The following is a 20,486-nucleotide window of genomic DNA, read 5'->3' as shown; positions in this document are numbered from 1 at the left end:
AATAACTTTGCAAATGGCTTCCACATTTGGTAAGCACTTTAGCAAAATGGCAGTTGATCACATGCTTTCCAATAACTATTTACATATTTTAATCATGGTGACAACACACTTCAGAAATAACTACATGAAATGCAAATGTTTAAACACACAATCCTATTTATTTATTTATTTATTTATTTTGAATATGAAGAAAGGCACCTGGGGCAACAAAAGATTTGAAGGAATCCTGGGTGTTGCAGTCCAACAAAAGCAAAGAAAATTGTGACGTTCCTGTGGAATGCTGGGAAATGTATGCTTCAAATTGATCCCACCCCTTCCTATTGGACAGGAAAAGGAGGAGATAACAGCACGAGAAAATACAAAAATTACATCTTTGCGGCTTATTTATAAAAATAAGCAAGGTAATTTCTTTATTAGAATATTTTATTACATGTGCCCATTAGGTTGTTTAATCATAGGGCAACCGGTTTTGTTAAACATTTACAACACGTCGCTAAGTTATCAGACCAATGCAATTCAGTAATTGCTACACGCTGCACAACGCCGTCTTACGTCAATGTACGACAGAAAACAACACGGCTTTAAAAACATATAATTATGTTTTATGAGTAACGGCGGCACGTGGTCTACTTGTGTATCTAGTTTAGATGTAACTACGGTGATATAGTTAATTTCGTCGTATTTGAACTAAAGACATGTAGCTCGCGACCTAGCAAACAGGCTTGCTGCATTACTTAGGTTCCTGCTTGCGTTACACTGAACTGTCTGTAGCTAGCGTTTTAGTGCGATTAAGCTAGCCTGTACACTTCTTGGTGTTGTGTCTTTTAGAAGATTATCTCGTCATATTATCATGCCTACCGCTAAACTGCATTCCTATTCGTTTCACTTTTAGCAACGAGTCCCCTTCGCCAGACTAGTTTGTGAGGTACACAAAATCCGGAAGGGAGTTTTAACTAGCTACCTAGCTCGGTTGTGCCATGCGTTGCCAACCAAGTTGAGGGAGAACCGTGCATAACAAATACATATATGTGCCATAGCTATAGCCAATAATACAATCTGTTCGAAAAACGTTTGCTCTTCTGTATTATATTGCAAGGTAAATGTGTTTGTAACAGCACTGAACGTCTTGGTTCACCAGGGCGCAGCGTGCGATTTAAGTTATTAATCAGCAAACTTGCTAATCATCAGTTGTCCGAGAGCACATTTCATCGTTTTCTATGAGCTAGGCTGTATTATCGATTGACTATACAAATACTTATTACAATACAGCAAAGACCACAGGGAATGCTTTCGCTTTCTGTTTATCATTTGTGGTTTGTATCCTGCTTTAATAATTGCTATGAAATTATGAAATATTCTGTTCTTTCATAAGATTCGTCTTAATGCTTACGTTCTCAGCTGAGCCACAATGCACTTTATTGACAAAGAAATTAGAGGCCAATTCCAGACAACCACTGAAATAGCTGAGGGGATTTAATTTCATGCAGTATGTGTTTTCTTTCCCCCCAGTAAAACTTCGGTGTGTCCAGCAGACAGACTTGGGGGCTGGAGTCTGAGGAGAGTCGTCCCCGGTCTTGAGGGAAAACTGAAATATGTGATCAAGCGATTCGGCACCAACACACGAGTGAGTGACTGTTGCAGTAGTTTCCAAGCTGCGGCCGTCGGTTTGCAAACAGTACTGCAGTTTGTGAAAAAGTAGTGCTACACAGTTGAAACAACTGATATTATAACCCATCCTCCGATCTCCCTCAACATTTCAGCTAAGTTTATTAATCATACCCCTCCACTCATTCTAACATACCTTTCTTGATATAATTCAGAAGGGAGGGCATTAGTGTACCCCGTGACAAAAAATATTGAGAGCTAACTTCAAGAAAGTATCACCCTGAATAGTCTATCACTCTCCTTTTTGTAACGCATCATTCAATGTAATCCAAAGACATAGATCTCTTTTAAAATTTTTGGGGAGGTGACATTTTCTATTTGAGGGCACACTAACAGTACTGCTCAATACAACATGACAAAGTTGAGGATAATTCCCCCGTCCCCACCAGAAACTAGGTCCATGTGACTAGTTTGTGACTGCTGGTTTTTTGTGTGTTTCTGATACATTTCTAAGCCTTTCACTGGCTAAAGAGTCCACACACCTTATTCTCAAGGCCTTAATTAGCTGCTGATTGAAAGGAAACCACAAATACCAGCAGACACTGCGGCCCTCCAGGACTGGAGTTTGAAATCCCTGCCATAAGGTATGGGACAAATGGATTTACAGAGGTGTTTCTGATTTATCAGATGTGTTCATTGGTTCCTTAGTGCAGGTATGTGAACTTTCAGTATCTAGTCTTGATTCTAGGCTTTGGAGTTTGTAATTGTTGTTTGTCAATATGAGGACCTGAGTTGTTCCAATGAAGCTATTATAAGGATGATAAATAAATAAATTAAACAGTCAGATAGGCCAAACCTTAGACTTAACAAAATCAACAGTTTTAAACGGCTATTAGAAAAAATAGAGCCCTGGTGAGCTCAGTAATTGCAAAGGGTCTGGTAGACGGAGGAATACCTCTCCAGTTGATGACTGAAGAATTCTCATGATTATGAAGAAAACCCCCCAAACACTGAGAGATCAGAAAAACACTTCAGGGGGCAGGTGTGGCTGTGTCAGTGACGTCTGTCCACAGAAGACGTAATTACAAACATTAAAATTGGTGTTGGAAAAATTGATGTAAGCCATAAACTGGAATTGACTGGCCAAGTCATTCACCCGATCTGAATCCTATTGAACATGTGTTTCATATGATAAGAGAAGATTTAAGGCAACTGATGTCAATTGGTAACAGATTTCAAGCAGTATTTCATATACACTGAACATGCCCTCTGCTGTTGAGTCAAAGCTGTTTTCATTCTCAGAACGTTTTACTTAGACTGGTGATAGTGGTTAAGGTAAATGACTGGGACACGCAAGGTCAGTGGTTCTTATCCTGGTGTAGCCACAATAAGATCCGCACAGCCGTTGGGCCCTTGAGCAAGGCCCTTAACCCTGCATTGCTCCAGGGGAGGATTGTCTCCTACTTAGCCTAATCAACTGTACATCGCTCTGGATAAGAGCATCTGCCAAATGCCAATAATGTAATGTAATGATTTCCTCCTTAGACATCGCTAATCACATTTCTTGTTGTAAAACATCAAACTTTTTCATCATGAAATCTCACTCATAATCCGCATGCATACTGAAATAGTTTGTTTACGCAGGCAAAAAACATTAGTGTTGTTTTATGCAGGCCTAACAAACTACACTGTTTGAAACATCGTTTAATTTGCTAGACATTACTGTAATAGCATACCACTGGCCGGCTGTCCACTGATCAGATATCATGCTGTAGTTGCTTGTGCATAGAGGGGGGCATTGGCTATACTAAGAGACTGCTTGGCCAGGTCAGAGAAGATTGTAGGTGGACTTTTGGATCCTTTACAAAACGTAGATAATAACATTACTATGTGCAAGTACTTGTGTGCAAGTATGCAACAGCGAAACGGGCAACAATGATAATTACAGAGAAATGCTAAAGAAGCACTGTCATGTTTGAGTTGAGATTATTTGGATTAAATGCTTACATTCTTTGTGTAGGCCTTTTTAAAATCACCGCCAGTGTAGCGGTTTCGTAAATATGGGGCAAAACTGCTAAGGGCAAAAAACTGCTAACGTCACTGGACGTGTTTAGCTTGAAGCTTGAAACGGGAGCTCAAACTCCACCCTTGAACGCAGAAGCTGTGTCTCAAACCTCAAACTTCCGTTCTCCGCACTACCATGCTCCCGAGTCCATGCTCCAGTCAGCGTTCGGGAGTTTGCAGTTGGAGCACGAAAGCAACAGTAGTTCATTGGTGCGATAGACTTTGTGACGACATCTGACCTGTTACCTACAACCTCTGATGTAACTATCTAGCAAATGCCGATGGCATAGAAGATTCTCATCATGTACCGCCTTTCCCACAAGTTTGTAATCATAGCTGGATTTTTCAGCAGGGAATATTACGGCTGTTTTACGGACAAGATATATGCGCACTAGCTGTTTTAGCGATCCTGCCAGCTAGCTAGCAAGTTCTTTACAGCACACAGGAATACATTTGTAATTAAGATTACGAATATCAATATTACACCTAGAGCTAGCTATGTTGGATTAGCTTTCTAGCTCAATTAGCTACAGCAAATTGCTTTGCAATATTGTTAACAGCTGACGTTCGTAACAGTGACATCTAAAGTTAGCTAGATTATTTCGATAGCTCAGTATTAAAACACTAAATGACGTGCTACATATTTTAAAAATTGTCAAAAGGTTAACATAAAAAATATAAACTGTTTCAATTTATAATGTAGAGGGACTTAAGTCTGTGATCTCACTGCTGTCATCTGCCATTGAGACAAATTTCTTCTGTTGACAGTTCTTCTCGAAATTAATTCTGGGATTCCTTTCCAGTCTGAGCCATTGGAGCACGCAACGATGTGCGCTTTAAATATTGAACAAACGGAATGCGCAAAACCGTGCTTTTTATCCGTGCTCGCAATTCCAGATTTGGACTCGCACTCCAAGATGGATGCGTGCTCACTGTGTGCACTCTTGTGCACGGAAATACGCGGTTTGAGACACAGCTAGAGACTGGGCTCGCTCCACTTGCACGCCGGCGTACACCTGCACTGACCCGGGTGGGCGGAGTCTGCACACCATTTAAAATCAGTCTGAGCCGGGCGATGCCCCACTCGATTTAGTCGGCGAAAGCGGCATATATGATGCATCTTCTCTGCTCTGACAGTTTCGCCAACTGTATACAAATATTATATGTAATAAGCATGGTTATTATATTGTCATAATAAACAATATATAATTATATAATACTATATATTATAAGAATTGTTATATAATAATGATATAATATAATAAGCATGGTTTCGCCATGTTCATGTTGCTGTCTCCACCTGCCGGCAAATGTTTTCCCCCTCCATTTATAGATATGATCCCCCCTCGCTGCTGTCATCGCTTCTCCCCGGGAGGTGGCCCGGCTGTATGAAAAGGAGCAGACCCACTGGTCTATTGGGGGGCGTACACGCCACTGCTGCGAGCACGCCCAGGAGCTAACTGTTTAAGTGGAGATGCCACAAATTCTACTTTACAGAAAATTCTTGCATGTCTGCCCAAAATGCCATCGTGCGCCGTTCTTGGGTGTGACATTAAGTCAGGATACCGTTTGCCCAAAGATGAGGCGAGGTGCATCCAGTGGCTGACGGCAATTAACAACCCGATTTATCCAGTAAACATGCCAAAAAATAATTATGACAAAGTTCGTGTTTGTTCGAAACACTTCAAGTCAGAGGACGTCCAAAGAGACTTCTGTGCCGAATTACTGGGAACTAAACCGAAGAATGTCCTCCTTGAATGTGCGGTACCTTCGGTCTTCCCATGGACAAGTGGGTGGAAGCGATCGTCATCTGGTGAATCCGAAAGCAGTCCAGGGAAACGAGAGCATGAGGTAAGTTAGTTAACATCTCACTTCTCATCAGAAGTCAGAGCTTTCTCCTATATTGCTCAGGCTAGCCAAGTTGGGTTACGCGATATTTGCATACTAATGTTACCATGGTGATCATGTGATCGCCTGAATGGGTGCCCGCCCATTAACCAGTCTGCGTTCAAGGGTGGAGTTTGAGCGCCCGTTACCTTCTGGGAAACACAGGCTGGAGTTTGAAGCCGAACGTGATGTCACTGGACATGTTTGCCCTTAGAAGTTCTGCCCCATACTTAGGAAACACTAACAGTAAAGTTAAAACTTTAAAAAAAGACCTACACACAGAAGTGAAATATTTCATCCAAATAACCTCAACTGAAGTGTGACGGTGCTCTTACGTAAGGAATTTATATTTTCTCCAAGTTAGCACATTTTTGGAATTAATAGCTCCTATGGATTTGGTTTGTTGGACCCTTGCCTTGATAAGGATACCAACTTTACCGAGACCGGCGTTCCAAAACACATAGAAGGCGAGGAGGATCCCCACACTTGTTTTTCCTCCCCACCTGTTACAAAAGAAAGAAGCCATTGTCGCTAAAGCAACAGCTTGGTAAAAGAGTTTAAAAAGGTAGAACCGTTAGTTTTCAAATGGTATCTCCTGTGACTAGTTTGATAAAAAATTTCACAATGCAAAAGGGAAGAAATTACATCGAGCCGGTGCTACTTAAGCGGTTAAGGATATCTTTGTGCTTTCAGCATAAAACTTGCTGTTAAATTCTTAACTTTGGATTTTCTGCGAGGCAGCAGTCTTCGGCACATACTTCTGTCAAAGCTGCCTAGCTAATGGAGTTGCCCTCCTCTTAATTGAATGCTTTTAAAAAAAGAGCAATTAATCTGCCATTATTTACTTTCCAGTGGAATATTTGCACTTAAACATGCATCTCTTATGTTTTCAATGGAATCCAGCCACTGCTCAGGACTACCTTCTCCCTTCTTGACTGATGTGTGGATGTTTGCTTATTTTTTAATAAGCTGTATTATCATCTATGTGTGATTTACTGTTAAATAGCAAAAAAAAAAAGGTTGTGCAAAATTTAACTAAATCCATCATGAGTGCCGCTTACCAGGCAGATACTGTTGCATTAGTTCACAGCTTTAGCTCATTCAATTTGCTTATTTTTCACCTCCTATCTCCTTTCCCTGCAATTCTCCTACTCCTCGCTCCACCCATCGGGAGAGGCTAGAAAAAGAGGCGAGAAAAGACGGGGATGTAGGCAGATGTGGCAGATGCATGGCAGATGGGGAGAGGTGGATCCTCAGGTCAATCATTTCACTTCCACAAAGGATGTGCTCATGTTTTCTTGCTCAACTGTACAAGAAGCCCTGGAGGTTAGCAGCTGTGATACAGGCTGAAATCCACGTGGGTTCCTGTGATGGAAGCAAACTGGTCGCCTTACATATGCCATATGTGTTGTTTTTTGTTGTTTTTTTGCTACAAGAACATGGGGGACATGGAGACATTCGATGAGTCTGAGACTGCAGTGTCCATGGAGATGGTGCTGCCAATGGACATGGTTTCTGAGGAGGTGGTGACACAGGATGAGGGTGGAGCAGATTCAGACGGCCTGACCGCAGCCATGGACAGCCTGACCTCACTACCTTCAGTCGTGAGTAGCTGAAAAGTTCCATCATGCTAGTCATACTGTAACACCAAACAAAAATTTTTTTAAGAAATTGGTTGGAACAAAAACCAGCATGCAGATATATTCAATGTCCACAAAAATAACATTCCTAAAAATCTGCCTTGGTACTGAATTATTCATACAAAAGTTGTAACTTGATGCCAAGCTGCCTATATTTTCATACATTAGTTCAGATAACCTGACCCTCCCTGGCTTTTTGGCATTTTGTCATCTTGTATTTCACTTCCAAATGCTCTGTGACATTAGATATATAGAGTTTAATGTCCTGCATGATATTTCCTTTGATGTTGATTGATAGTCAAAATATGACACTGGAATTAAAACTTTACATACACTATATTGCCAAAAGTATTCACTCAGCTATCCTAATCATTGAATTCAGGTGTTCCAATCACTGCCATGGCCACAGGTGTATAAAATCAAGCACCAAGGCATGCAGACTACTTCTACAAACATTTGTGAAAGAATGGGTCGCTCTCAGGAGCTCAGTGAATTCCAGCGTGGTACCGTGATAGGATGCCACCTGTGCAATAAGTCCAGTCGTGAAATTTCCTCACTACTAAATATTCCACAATCAACTGTTAGTGGTACTATAACAAAGTGGAAGCGATTGGGAACGACAGCAACTCAGCCTCAAAGTGGTAGGCCACGTAAAATCACAGAGCGGGGTCAGCGGATGCTGAGGCCCATAGTGCGCAGAGGTCGCCAACTTTCTGCAGAGTCGATAGCTACAGACCTCCAAACTTCATGTGATCTTCAGATTAGCTCAAGAACAGTGCGTACAGAGCTTCATGGAATGGGTTTCCATGGCCGAGCAGCTGCATCCAAGCCTTACATCACCAAGCGCAATGCAAAGCGTCGGATGCAGTGGTGTAAAGCACGCCGCCACTGGACTCTAGAGCAGTGGAGATGTGTTCTCTGGAGTGACGAATCACGCTTCTTCGTCTGGCAATCTGATGGACGAGTCTGGGTTTGGCGGTTGCCAAGAGAACGGTACTTGTCTGACTGCATTGTGCCAAGTGTAAAGTTTGGTGGAGGGGGGATTATGGTGTGGGGTTGCTTTTCGGGAGTTGGGCTCGGCCCCTTAGTTCCAGTGAAAGGAACTCTTAATGCTTCAGCATACCAAGATATTTTGGGCAATTACATGCTCCCAACTTTCTGGGAACAGTTTGGAGATGGCCCCTTCCTGTTCCAACATGACTGCGCACCAGTGCACAAAGCAAGGGCCATAAAGTCCTGACCTCAACCCGATAGAACACCTTTGGGATGACTTTGAGCGGAGACTGCGAGCCAGGCCTTCTCGTCCAACATCAGTGTCTGACCTCACAAATGCACTTCTGGAAGAATGGTCAAAAATTCCCATAAACACACTCCTAAACCTTCCTAGAAGAGTTGAAGCTGTTATAGATGCAAAGGGTGGGCCGACATCATATTAAATCCTATGGTTTAAGAATGGGATGTCACTCACGTTTATATGCGTGTGAAGGCAGACAAGCGAATACTTTTGGCAATATAGTGTATGTACAGTACTGAGATGAACATATTCAAAGTATGAATAGATGCAGTATTTCAGTCCAAAATGATCAGTTCAAGTTTAGTTTCTCTGAAACATTTCGGTTAAAGTGTAGCTGTATCTTACCATTTTGATAAAAGCAGACCTTTTGGAATCCTTCACTTATAAACATTTAGAGAGCATACGTATGTCTTAAGTGTGTGTGTAAAATGCATTGTTGAAAGCGTTATTGTTGATAACATCCTTCTCTAGGAGCACATTTGGGTGTGGACAGTAGCGTGTACACATTTTAGAAAAAGTAATGCATTCTTTTATTTTACAAAAATGCAAGGCACCAATGCATTCTTCTCAAGGAATAAAGCCATTGCATAGTGCAGCTAATTGGCAGGAAAATTAAGGAAGGGACTTGAACTTGAATAAATGTGTGTATGTAACTCTCAAAGCGACGATTAGACTTTTAATGCAATGGTAATGGTAGTAAAAACTGCTTCCTTCCATCATCTACCACTCACAGAGCATACTCAGCAAATTTGGAAAAGAGTTTCGTTACCTGGAGGACTCGAGCGAGGACGAGCATGACCCCGATCCCAACCCCAACCCTGCGGCGGGCAGGCCGTACGTGTCAGGGCAAAACTCAGCTGAGGAGGGGAGCGGCAGCGACGTTTGGACGGGCAGCGCAAGGGACGACTGCCTGTGCTGGGAGTGTGGCGAGCGATTCCACTCCCTGGAGCGGCTGATGGTGCACTTCCGCAAGCACGAGGCCTGCGTCCGCTGCAACATGTGCCATGTCACCTTCCGCCGGGTGGTGTCCCTCAGCATGCACCTCGACAACGTGCACAACAACGTGGACCTGTACTGCGCCCCCTGCAGCCGCCTCTTCCACAGCAAGTGGGACCTCAACGAACACCTGGGGAAGCACTCCGAGCCCGGCTCCGAGCCCGAGCCTTGCGCAGAGCCCCAGGAGGAAATAGAGGTGCATCTTGTGACGAGCGACACTGAGGGGGAGCCCATGCCCAAGCCTGTATCTCGTCCCGTGTCTGTACCTGTGTCTACACCCGTTCCTGTGTCTGTGCCTATGTCTGTGGCTGTGCCTAGACCTGTTCCTGTGTCTGCACCCATGTCTGTGCCCAAATCTGTACCTGTGTCTGCACCCATTCCTGTAACTGTGTATGCACCAAAGTCTGTACTTGTGCCTAGACCTGTTTCTGTGTCTGGACCCATTTCTGTGTCTATACCCAATTCTGTACCTGTGTCTGGACCTGGACCTGTTCCTGTGACTGGACCCAGTTCTGTGTCTATACCCAAATGTGTTCCTGTGTCTAGACCTGTTCCTGTGTCTGGACCCGTTCCTGTGCCTGCACCTGTGCCTTTATCTGTACCAATGTCTGTACCTATATTTTTACCTGTGTCCATACCTCTGTCTTTACCTGTGTCTGTGCCTATACCTACATCTGTACCAGGTCCTTTTTCTGTACCTATTCCTATGTCTGTACCTGTACCTATGGCGATATCCACGCCATCCCCATCTTCCACTGCAAAAGACCAGGGCTCCCCTCTGGGTGACTCAACCCTGCCCGAGCTAGTGGCCCGGGACCACACGTACAACAACAGCTGCAAGGCTGACAATGGAGCGGCAGCCGGCACCTATACCCTGCGCCACACCCACAGGCTCACCAAGGCCCTGCCGGAGAGCGCCCACCAGGAGAAGGAGGCGAGGGTCGCGGGAGGGGGAAGGGACAGACACGTGGAGGACTTTGCTGTGGGGAAGGCTGTCAAGCTAGACGCCTCCCCTTTGACCCCTCCCCTCCTTCGCTCCTTGGCCTCTTCGGAACAGGATGGCAAAATGGAACAGGGGGGCATGGATCCCTGCAGCGGGGAGGTGCCGTGGGATGGTGAGCCGATCGAAGAAGATGACCTGGAACACTCGGGCGAGGAGGTGAATTCCGACGGATTTATGTCCCCTGGGGACAGCTCTGAGTACGATCCAGGCACCGCCTCCGATGCCTCCTCGGAGTCGATCAGCAGCGGGAACTCAAGCGGGTCCTCCTACACCCCTAACAAGCGGGGAGGCAAGAAGGTGAAAACTAGGCGGTGTCTTGCGATCAAGAGGCCGTGCAAGGCTGAGTCGAGCCAAGTGGCAATAGCTCCTGCTCGACAGCCAGTCGTAAGTGATTCTGTCAACTTCGGCCAGACCATTAGGCATCAGCAGAAACCACAGCCCAACATTCAGGCTCCTGCGAAGCAGAATGTCACAGACACATCTGCCCCTGGTCACAACAAGGCCTTAGCCCGCCCGGTCTTTGGGCCCTCGCGGATGTACGCCTGCGACCTTTGCCGTGAGGTGTTCCCTGAGCAGGTCTCCTACAGACGCCACCACTGCCCCGTGAAGGCGGCCATCATGTCCTGGAGAGGCCCAGCTTCCATCCCGGCCCCTGCCATCCAAAATCCCACTGCAGCCCCCATCCCGGCACCCGGAGCTCTGAGAACAATCGCCGTACCTTCGGCCAGCAGCCTGGTCTCCACCCCCGGGCAAGTGCTGAACTCCGGCAGCGGGGTCCTGAAGGTCGCGCAAACGGGTGTCCCATGCACCATTCAGAACCCCACACTGGTTTCCTCTCTGCCGGTTGCTAGCGGGCCGGTCTTTACGCTACCAAGTATTATGCTACCCAGTCCCAGTCCCTCTGTGCAGTCAGGTTCCAGGCCCATAATGGCCACAGTGGTGTTCAACGGCAACGGTTCGGCCGGAAGAGTTACTCGCCTGGTCCTCCAATCCCAAGGACTGACTTTTCCGACGCATACACTGTCCGAGACTCGGCCTATAAGACTGTCTGTTCCCACACAGGCTAATGCCCCGACTGCCGGTCAAGCCTCTCCTTCTATGCAGTTGCCGAACCTCATGATGATCCAACCGCAGGCGCTTGTTAAATCCTCACATCTCACCCTGTCCTCAATCCCTTCCCTGGTTCCAGCCCCTGGACGTGCCCCTACACCCTCCTCTGCTCCTAAACCTGACCTTATACCTGCACCTGTTCCCATAACTGCACCTACCCCAACCTCTGTGGCTGGCTCCGCCCCTATTTCTGCCCCCCGCCTCACACCTGCTACTGCTCCTATAACGATCCCTATCCACATTACTGCTCCCGCCCCCAAAACAGTCCCTACCCCCATTGCTGCTCCGACCCCCAAAACAATCCCTACCCCCAAAACAGTCTCTACCCCCATTACTGCATCCTTCCATATACCTGCCCTCACCCCCCTAAATGCTACTTTCCCAGCCCCCAACCCTGGACCCCTGAAGATCTTGGGCATGTTTGCCAACCGTAGCCAAGAGGTGGCTCTGGGGAAACGGCTTGAAAAGAGCTGGCGATCCAAGGGGGTCTTCCTCTGCCGTCAATGTGGAGCCATCTCCCGGCAACCGTCGCTGGGCGTGCGCCACCGCTACCTGCACCGTGGCTCGCGCCGGCACCGCTGCCACTGTGGCAGGACCTTCCTACACCTGCTGCACCTCCTGCGCCATCACGTCCAGCACGCCGAGGCCACCCGCTTCGTGTGCGCCCCCTGTGGTCGGACCTTCTCCGGGGCCCGCTGCCTGGCCAGGCACAAACAGGACCAGGAGGGGAAGAGGAAGAGGAGGAGGAAGAGGAAGAAGAGGGAGAGGTCCAGGAAGGATTGCCATGCCCCGTTCTCCTGTGACTGTGGCCAGATCTTTCACAGGCCCACCGCCTTCCTTTGGCACAAACTTAAAAACCCCAAACAGCAGGGAGCCAGTTTAAAAGGAACGCAAGGCAATTACCCAGCTGATGACACTGCCAGTCAGATCGAGACCTGTCCTTTATAGTGCTGTGTGTTTGTATGTATACCTAAATTACCATTTAGCATTGTTTTTTCTCTTTTTTTGGAAATGATAGAAAAGAAAATTATGCTGATTATGTCTTGGCAGAAAAACACAAACCTTACTTTTCTGTACATCAAAATATTGATGTGCCAAAAACCAAAATGACTAGTAAAACAGAAAATAACCTGTATGCCATTTGAATATTTTTATCTTGATACTGTTCTGCATTATGGATTTCATGGTTATTTTATATTTTTTACACACATTTCTGAATTAAAGTAAAGATTTGGTTGGGTAAGTGGTGTGCCCCAAAGCAGAAAATGAGTTTCAGAGAACAGTTTGTTTAATTGGTGGGCTTTAATGATTTGGAAAACATATTTACACTGAATTGATTTTAACATGTGCAAAAATAATGCTGTAAACGTCTTTAAGTAATCTTTTTTTTTTTGCCTGTTTTCACAATAACAGACATGAAAAGGGAAAAGTTAAACATAAACAGAACCAGTTAAAAAGGGCATCATATTTTTTACAGTGGTCACTGCATATCTACAGCAAGTAACATTCTTTTTAGAAGTCCAGTTTATGAAAGAAATCATGCTGATGCAATTTTGATTTTGCTTTGCATCGAAATGGATTGAAGGACAAAGTATTACCCAGCCAGTGAACGATACAAGATCATGCGGCCACTTTATCCATATTAGTAAAAGTTTTTGAACAGGTCGTCATCTTTGATTAGTGTGAGGCTAGTAATTTCTATTATTCTAGTCCCTATCTCAGGAAACCACAGATTTGCCAGCTAAATAAATCTTAATAAAACCTGGAAACTGTTTCATTTCATGCCTAAGGAACTTTATTTTAAAAAGTCCTTTGGTTAACAACCAATCATTGTTGTGTGCATGCTTCCACAAGAGGGCAGTGTCGCTCCATGGTCAAACTGATATGTGACATGAAGTGTACTTAATAGGATGTTAATTCCACATTTAAGCATTTCTGATGGTCTACACAAAAGTAAAACATGCTAAGCTTAATTAATAGGTTTTTCTATTTTTCTTGTATAGCCAAGCCTGAAGACATTCCATTGTACGTCACAGGTATTTAAAAACCCTGGACCACACAATTGCGATAGAACTAATGCAATTCTGTGGTCTTGTAGTTTTACCCTGTGCTGGTTAAGTACACTGTATTTGACCCCCTCATTACATCAATAGCTTCTCACAGGCCCAGAGTAGCAGTGTTTTGAATCACATAACTAACAGTGATTCTAAGAAGGGCCTTGTCCTGACTACATAGAATTTGGTTCACTTGCCAAGCTCTCGGGAAATGTTCAGGGATGCATCTTTCACTAGGTTTCAGTCTTCAAAGCAGCAGCACTGAGACAAATGCTTGACTGCAATAGCTTCTGAGAACTATAAAACAAATGTATTTTCTTTATAGCTACTGTTACAGAACAAACTGGCATGCGTAAGCAAGGGCAGTGGTCGCACCGTTGGTATGTAATGGGGTAGGTCTGAATGACATCCCTGTCCAATCACATGTCCCACCTCCACTATGCATGTACAATATTCAATAAACGAAGATAAGTTGCTGGTAATATGCTAGTAACACACACATTGGTTATAGGAAGCCTTACCCTCCCACAAGTAGTGGTACACACTTTCAGAATAATAGGTTGCATTTAGTACAAGAAGTGTCCCATACAGTATAATGGTGCAGTGTCTGTAGTTTTGAAGCAGCCCTGCATCAAAGACACTTGTTTTAATGATGTACTAAGTAATAGTGAATGTGAGTGCTACATTCCAATAACATTTGCCAATAACAATTGATTTATGAAATTTGACATGTGATGACCTCATTGGTTTTGTGGAAATGTGAATGTATGACACTCCTGTTGAATGCACAATCCTTGTTAGATTTCCCACTAAATATTTCCAAATAATTCTTATCCACCTGGGAGTGTAGACATTCAGAATGATGCAAATGGTTTGTTTTAGTCCTAAAAAAGAACAGCATGCTCATCTGCTTATTTCTCAAGCAGAAAAACAGAAACCGCATATAACACAGCCTTGTTTTTGAGGCGTGGATGCTCAAATCAACGTGGCACTGGTACAATTACTGTTTATTTCTCCCTGGGAAATCATATTGTCAGGGAAGGCTGTCTGCTGCATACCTGCTGCACTTCTTGAAACTGAGACACCTGCCTAATCTAGTGCATCCATTGTGCTTGTATGGGTCCACATTTCGTGATTTCAAATTCATAAAATCTATTCTAATCAGTAAGTACTTAATACATTTTTATAAAGTTAGTTACATTTAGCTACTTTCTTGCCTTATTCAGTGGGGGGTACTGAGTGCAAATGCTTTAAATTAATTTAAGTGTCAGATTTTTTTTTTTTTTCCCCTTTTGTGGCACCTAGCATTTCCAGTCCATAAGGCATGCGTTGTCCTAGGACAGATGACAAATGTGTGTATTGTCATTTTATCCACGAGGGGGCACCATTTTATAGCCCAAAGTACAGTGATCTACATCTGTATGTTGCTGCAACTACTGTCATCTCTCAACCTGTCCACATGGGCAGTGTTACAGAAATTATACCTCTCCTCATCTTAAAGACACTGTTCTTAGTGTTGTGCCAAAACAGACCAGCTCCACACTGAACATAACTGCAGTGAATGTTGAGTCAGTGTCTACTGGGAGGGCAGTTTCCAGGGTAATCAGCACAGAGCCACCAGCATGCGTGTGGTAAGTAGCGATGCCTTAATCGTGGGGCGTCCCGTTTTACTGTGTGGGAGTTTCAGTGCATCCTCTGTCTTCTGATGCTCTTTGAGAAGAAAAAACTTGTCTGGACTGCATTTATATAGTGCTTTTATCCAAAGCGCTTTACAATTAATGCCTCTCATTCATACACACTCAGGGGATCTGCCAGACAACTGCTCTTATCTCCTGAGCTAATGTCTTTCTCTTGAGGTGCTTCGAACGTCAAACAGCTGACCTTTTCGCAATCACAGACATAATGTTTTGTGCTGAAGTGTCAGGTCATGGTACTTGCTGACATTCCTGTCCTCAACATCTCCGAAGAGGTCCCTGCTACCTTGTGACTATTTTTTGTACCATCACAGGTGTAAAGAAGAATGTGACAATCACAGTCACATCCAAAATTCATATCTCTAAACCATTCTACCACACAGGAATATGTGGCCAAATTCTGGGCCCAAAATAGTTTGTCGGGGTTTGCCTTCCAAAATGAGTCTGACATTTACATTTAGTTCCTCTGATGCACTACTGTATCACAATCAATGGAAACTTCTGGAAAAAGTATACTACATTACAGGTCTACACTGTTGTGAAAATTAGTGAAAATTACTTGCCTAGACCATAACTAAAGTCAATATGGGAACTATTAGAAATTTGTTCCAGTTTGCCTCAATCCCTCAAAGTCCAGTCGCATCAAAACATTTTGAGGGACTCATTTTCATATCTTCCATTGTAAGGACCAGTGTGATGAAAAAATTGTCAAAAATGAAAATGGCACATTAATCACAAAAGTGTTTGGTGAAAGTCATGAATGATGAACCCATGAAGGTTCCTTTCCATCTGTCAATGTCACTTGTTGTGGGAAATGCTTCTTTTGCCCATATCCTGCCATCTTGCAGATAATTTGTAACCAACAACAGCTTCCATGAGATGTGTACATGTGATTTAAGACTTGAAATTTTAGATGGAGCCAAGTCCTTGACAGAGATGACTGCTGCCATATTTTTTGATGTGATAACTAGTAAACCAAATGAAATTCATTCTTTGTCCATATCAAAGGGCATCTCCACAAAATTAGCAGTTATCTCATCTCTGTAGCTATGCCGCATTTATAATGCATTAGTTCATGGGCCTCGATTTCAGTGTTAAAAAAGCAGGCATCGGGGGGGGGGGAAGTAATCTGCGTTATATCTTTAAGGCAGACGGTGTAGCCTTTGGGCAGAACCTGCTCCTAAAAGATGAACCATTTCCAGTCAGATGAATTGATAATTACTATGATGATCTTGATTTCCAATCCATCTCTGACAGCCTTAGTAGACAAACAGTCACCTGTTGAGGAAAGAACAGAAAGAAAGAAAAATGGATTGTCACCGTGTACTCTACTTTCATATACATACAGCATGCCGTACCCGTTCAAACACCTGATTACTACCAATTATGTGGTCATAGGAAATAACACTGTCTTCATTTCTGTATGTCTGGGTTTTTACGGCAAGGATGATTAGGTGAGACAGTATACCAAAAAGCCATATGTAATGGCATCCCGAAAATGCAGCGAACCGAGTTTGTGTTTCAGAGGTTGAGTGTCTCACGAGATGCGGGACTGACTTCATCTTCACATTCACCCACCTGTCGTACCCGCGGTGCTGATGGACGGCCTGTGCGAGCATCTCGGAGGTGTGGTTTAAGCAGCGGCCCAGCTCCTCCAGCTTCTGTTCCATGGACGCGATGCGCTGCTCCAGCTCGCGGTACGAGTTGTTCCAGTTGGCACTCAGGTCACACATGATCATTTGCATCTGAAAGAAAGGAACATCCCTCAGGAAAAGCAAGACTGCCTCGTCATTCATCGCATTACATTAATGGCATTTGGCAGACGTTCGTATCCAGAGTGAAGTACAGTTGATTAGACTAAGCAGGAGACAATCCTCCCCCTGGAGCAATGCAATGCTGGGTTAAGGGCCTTGCTCAAGGTCCCAACGGCTGTGCAGGTCTCATAGTCATGTACCTTAACAACTACGCTACAGGCCGCCATGTCCCATTGCATCTGAAAGTCTGTCCCACTTATGCTCAGTTTAAAAGGCCATGCTCTGGTGCTCCATGCCGTGGCCCACCAGCTGAGCTGTGCACTCACTGCATTTGAGAAGAAAACGTTATGCACAGTTGTGTACAAGCACTGTCCAATGCATCAGTGGCACCTTTTGTCTTGAGAATTGACCAGCAGACCTGAAGCCCAGATCACCGGGTGTTGCTATGAATAGTTGTACTACAAGGCTGGCAGCTCCAGTCAACACTGCCATCATGGACCATAGGATTTTAATGCTGGACCATAGGATGTTATGCTGGACCATAGGATGTGCCACGACACCGAACACGAATGCCATAGCAGGATGCATCACTCAGCAAGCCTACTTAAAATATATTTGCCGTTGCAGTGAGTCATTCTATACAGGGTACAAATTAAAATGTGTTTTAGGATTTTACCTTTAGTACTGGCGTTTTCAACCCTAGAAAGTTGGTTTTATCCAGTAGTTAGCTGAACAATCAGGAATGTGGTCTAAATGCAAAATGCCCACAGAAAAGTACAAAGGAATTCCGCATAAGCCATGTAATACAAGTACTGTAATACAAAAGCGGTGTCATATTTGGAAAAACAAGTCACCTGTTTGATAAACATATCTACACAAACTACACAAAGTTCAGTTAAGCGATGCTTGTTCCTAAGCTGAAAAAGCTATGCCTGTTGTATGATATACAGTGCCTTCAGAAAGTTTTTTGCTACAAAGTTAAATTAAAATGCCTATGGAACTTTGAGATTAAAGGAGAAACATGGTGACTGAATGTGACACTTGCCAGTTGTCTTTAAGCAACACTAAAAACAAATGTGCATAATTGTGTTAGTCATTTAAATGTATTTTGATGTATTTCTAAGCCTAAATGTCCCACTATTAAAGTTCACCCAAATTGTCTTGGCATGATAATGAGAACTGTCAATTAGCTATGATGTGCCCATACTTTCCACACGTTGTTGTTTTTTGGCATAGCTACTACCTCCATGATATGCGCTCATTTTTGGAGACTGAATTTTCAACAAGCTAACATTTGCTAACTCAGTATATCAACTATCAATAGCTAAGGTAAGCATGTCACCTTATGAAAGCAAACTAGCTAACGTTAACTAGCAAGCTAAATGAATATAACCAGAAATAGTCTACTAGTCATTAAAAGGCACTCTAATTTAAGTGAACCTAATGTGAGTCAAATATTTGCATTGTCTGCAGGCCAGCGGCACACACTGTGGGTCACAAGCTTCAGGGGAGAGATAAGGGGAATGGCTATCCTTGTGTGATGTACTACAAGGAGAATATTCTCAACCGGTTGAAAATACAATAAATTTAAAGTGCTTGCTTCTCCAAAACTAAGGAAAGGACATTTTTAATACTTTCATCGTTTCTTCAATTCCCTCTTGTGCAAATTGCATATAAAAACCGAGAAAGTGTGAGGAATCTCCATGTTACTCCTTTCATTTCAAAATGGCAAAAAAAGTTGCAAAAAGACAGCAGAATGTTGAAGCAGATGCATTAGCAAAGCTTTGAAACTTCCTGGGGAAAAATGGAAAGAATGTGGACACAACCCAGACACTACCAAGATCAGGCCACACTTAGAAAGTGAACAACCTGACAAGAACGGCAATTGTCAGAGAAGTGACCAAGGGGCCAGCTACAACTGCAAAACTGTTTAAAGGTCAACAGTCAATTCAGCACATCAAATATTTGGTCTCTTTGACAAAGTGGCTAGATTGAAGCCACTTCAGTGAAAAGCCAACATGAAATCATGTTATTGACCATGAGACCTTCTGGAAGAAGGCAGTGTTGTCTAATAAGACTAGAGCTCTTTGGCCTGAAAGCAAAGTACAATGTTTGGCACAAACCAAAACACGGCCCATCACCCAGGTAGCACAATTCCTACCGTGAAGCATGTTGTTGGCAGCATCATGCCATGGGGTTTCATTTCAGCAGGAAGGGTGCTTGTGACATCAAGTGCAAGATGGATGGAACCAATTACAGGGAAATACTTGAGGAGAACTAGTTTCAGTTCCCATGAGATTTTAATCTAGGGTGAAGATTCATGTTCCAAAAGGACAAAGACACACATCAAAAAAATACAAAGGAATGGCCTTCAAACAATAAAGTCAGTATTCTGGAATGGCCTAGCTAGCTAAAGCCCTGACCTTAAATACCATTGAAAATATATGGTATGACCTGAGCATTGCTGATCACTCATGCTCTCCATTAAGCTTGGCAGAGCTGGAACATATCTGCATAGAGGAATGGGCAAAAATCCCCAAATCTAAATGCAAAGCACATACACACAAACCCTGAGACGTCTCAGAGCTGTACATGCTGTCAAAGACCTAAGATTCATGTTCCAAAAGGACAAAGACACACAGCACAAAATACGAAGGGATGGCCTTCAAACAATAAAGTCAGTATTCTGGAATGGCCTAGCTAGCTAAAGCCCAGACCTTAAATACCATTGAAAATATATGGTCTGACCTGAGCATTGCTGATCACTCATGCTCTCCGTTAAGCTTGGCAGAGTTTGAACATATCTGCATAGAGGAATGGGCAAAAATCCCCAAATCTAAATGCAAAGCACATACACACAAACCCTGAGACGTCTCAGAGCTGTACATGTTGTCAAAGACCTAAGATTCATGTTCCAAAAGGACAAAGACACACAGCACAAAATACGAAGGGATGGCCTTCAAACAATAAAGTCAGTATTCTGGAATGGCCTAGCTAGCTAAAGCCCAGACCTTAAATACCATTGAAAATATATGGTCTGACCTGAGCATTGCTGATCACTCATGCTCTCCATTAAGCTTGGCAGAGTTAGAACATATCTGCATAGAGGAATGGGCAAAAATCCCCAAATATAAATGCAAAGCACATACACACAAACCCTGAGACGTCTCAGAGCTGTACATGCTGTCAAAGACCTAAGATTCATGTTCCAAAAGGACAAAGACACACATCAAAAAATACAAAAAAATACATCAAGCTTGGCAGAGCTGGAACATATCTGCATGGAAGAATGGACAAAAATCCCCAAATCTAAATTCAAAGCACATACACACAGACCCTGAGAGGTCTCAGAGCTGTACATGTTGTCAAAGACCTACAGTGCATC

General features: G+C 43.8%; 2 protein-coding genes across 5 annotated transcripts in view; one reads left to right on the top strand and one right to left on the bottom strand.

Moving 5' to 3' along the window:
- The first annotated feature begins 537 nt into the window (after positions 1 to 537).
- Positions 538 to 13,154, top strand: si:dkey-79d12.4 (mucin-5AC). Its single transcript, XM_061238244.1, has 4 exons — positions 538 to 558; positions 1,510 to 1,624; positions 6,993 to 7,160; positions 9,224 to 13,154. Exons 3-4 carry the CDS (start codon positions 6,996 to 6,998, stop codon positions 12,545 to 12,547), a joined length of 3,489 nt encoding a protein of 1,162 aa, XP_061094228.1. The 5' UTR covers positions 538 to 558; positions 1,510 to 1,624; positions 6,993 to 6,995; the 3' UTR covers positions 12,548 to 13,154.
- kcnn4 (potassium intermediate/small conductance calcium-activated channel, subfamily N, member 4) overlaps positions 12,883 to 20,486 on the bottom strand; it is a 39,740-nt gene continuing 32,136 nt past the window's right edge. For 2 of the 4 annotated variants that reach the window (XM_061238585.1, XM_061238606.1), the window contains exons 8-9: positions 16,926 to 17,092; positions 12,883 to 16,625 (exon numbers count right to left, since the gene is read on the bottom strand). In XM_061238585.1, the coding sequence (XP_061094569.1) occupies positions 16,622 to 16,625; positions 16,926 to 17,092 (171 nt within the window). In that variant the 3' untranslated portion in view covers positions 12,883 to 16,621. Of the gene's footprint in view, positions 16,626 to 16,925; positions 17,093 to 20,486 lie in introns of those variants that run through there. The other 2 variants (XM_061238594.1, XR_009708534.1) reach the window with 2 other exon arrangements.

The sequence above is a fragment of the Conger conger genome, chromosome 1 (genome assembly GCF_963514075.1).
Source record: "Conger conger chromosome 1, fConCon1.1, whole genome shotgun sequence".
NCBI lineage: Eukaryota > Metazoa > Chordata > Actinopteri > Anguilliformes > Congridae > Conger > Conger conger.
Note: the sequence above shows the minus strand (reverse complement) of the source record. Positions and strands in the feature narration are given on the sequence as shown.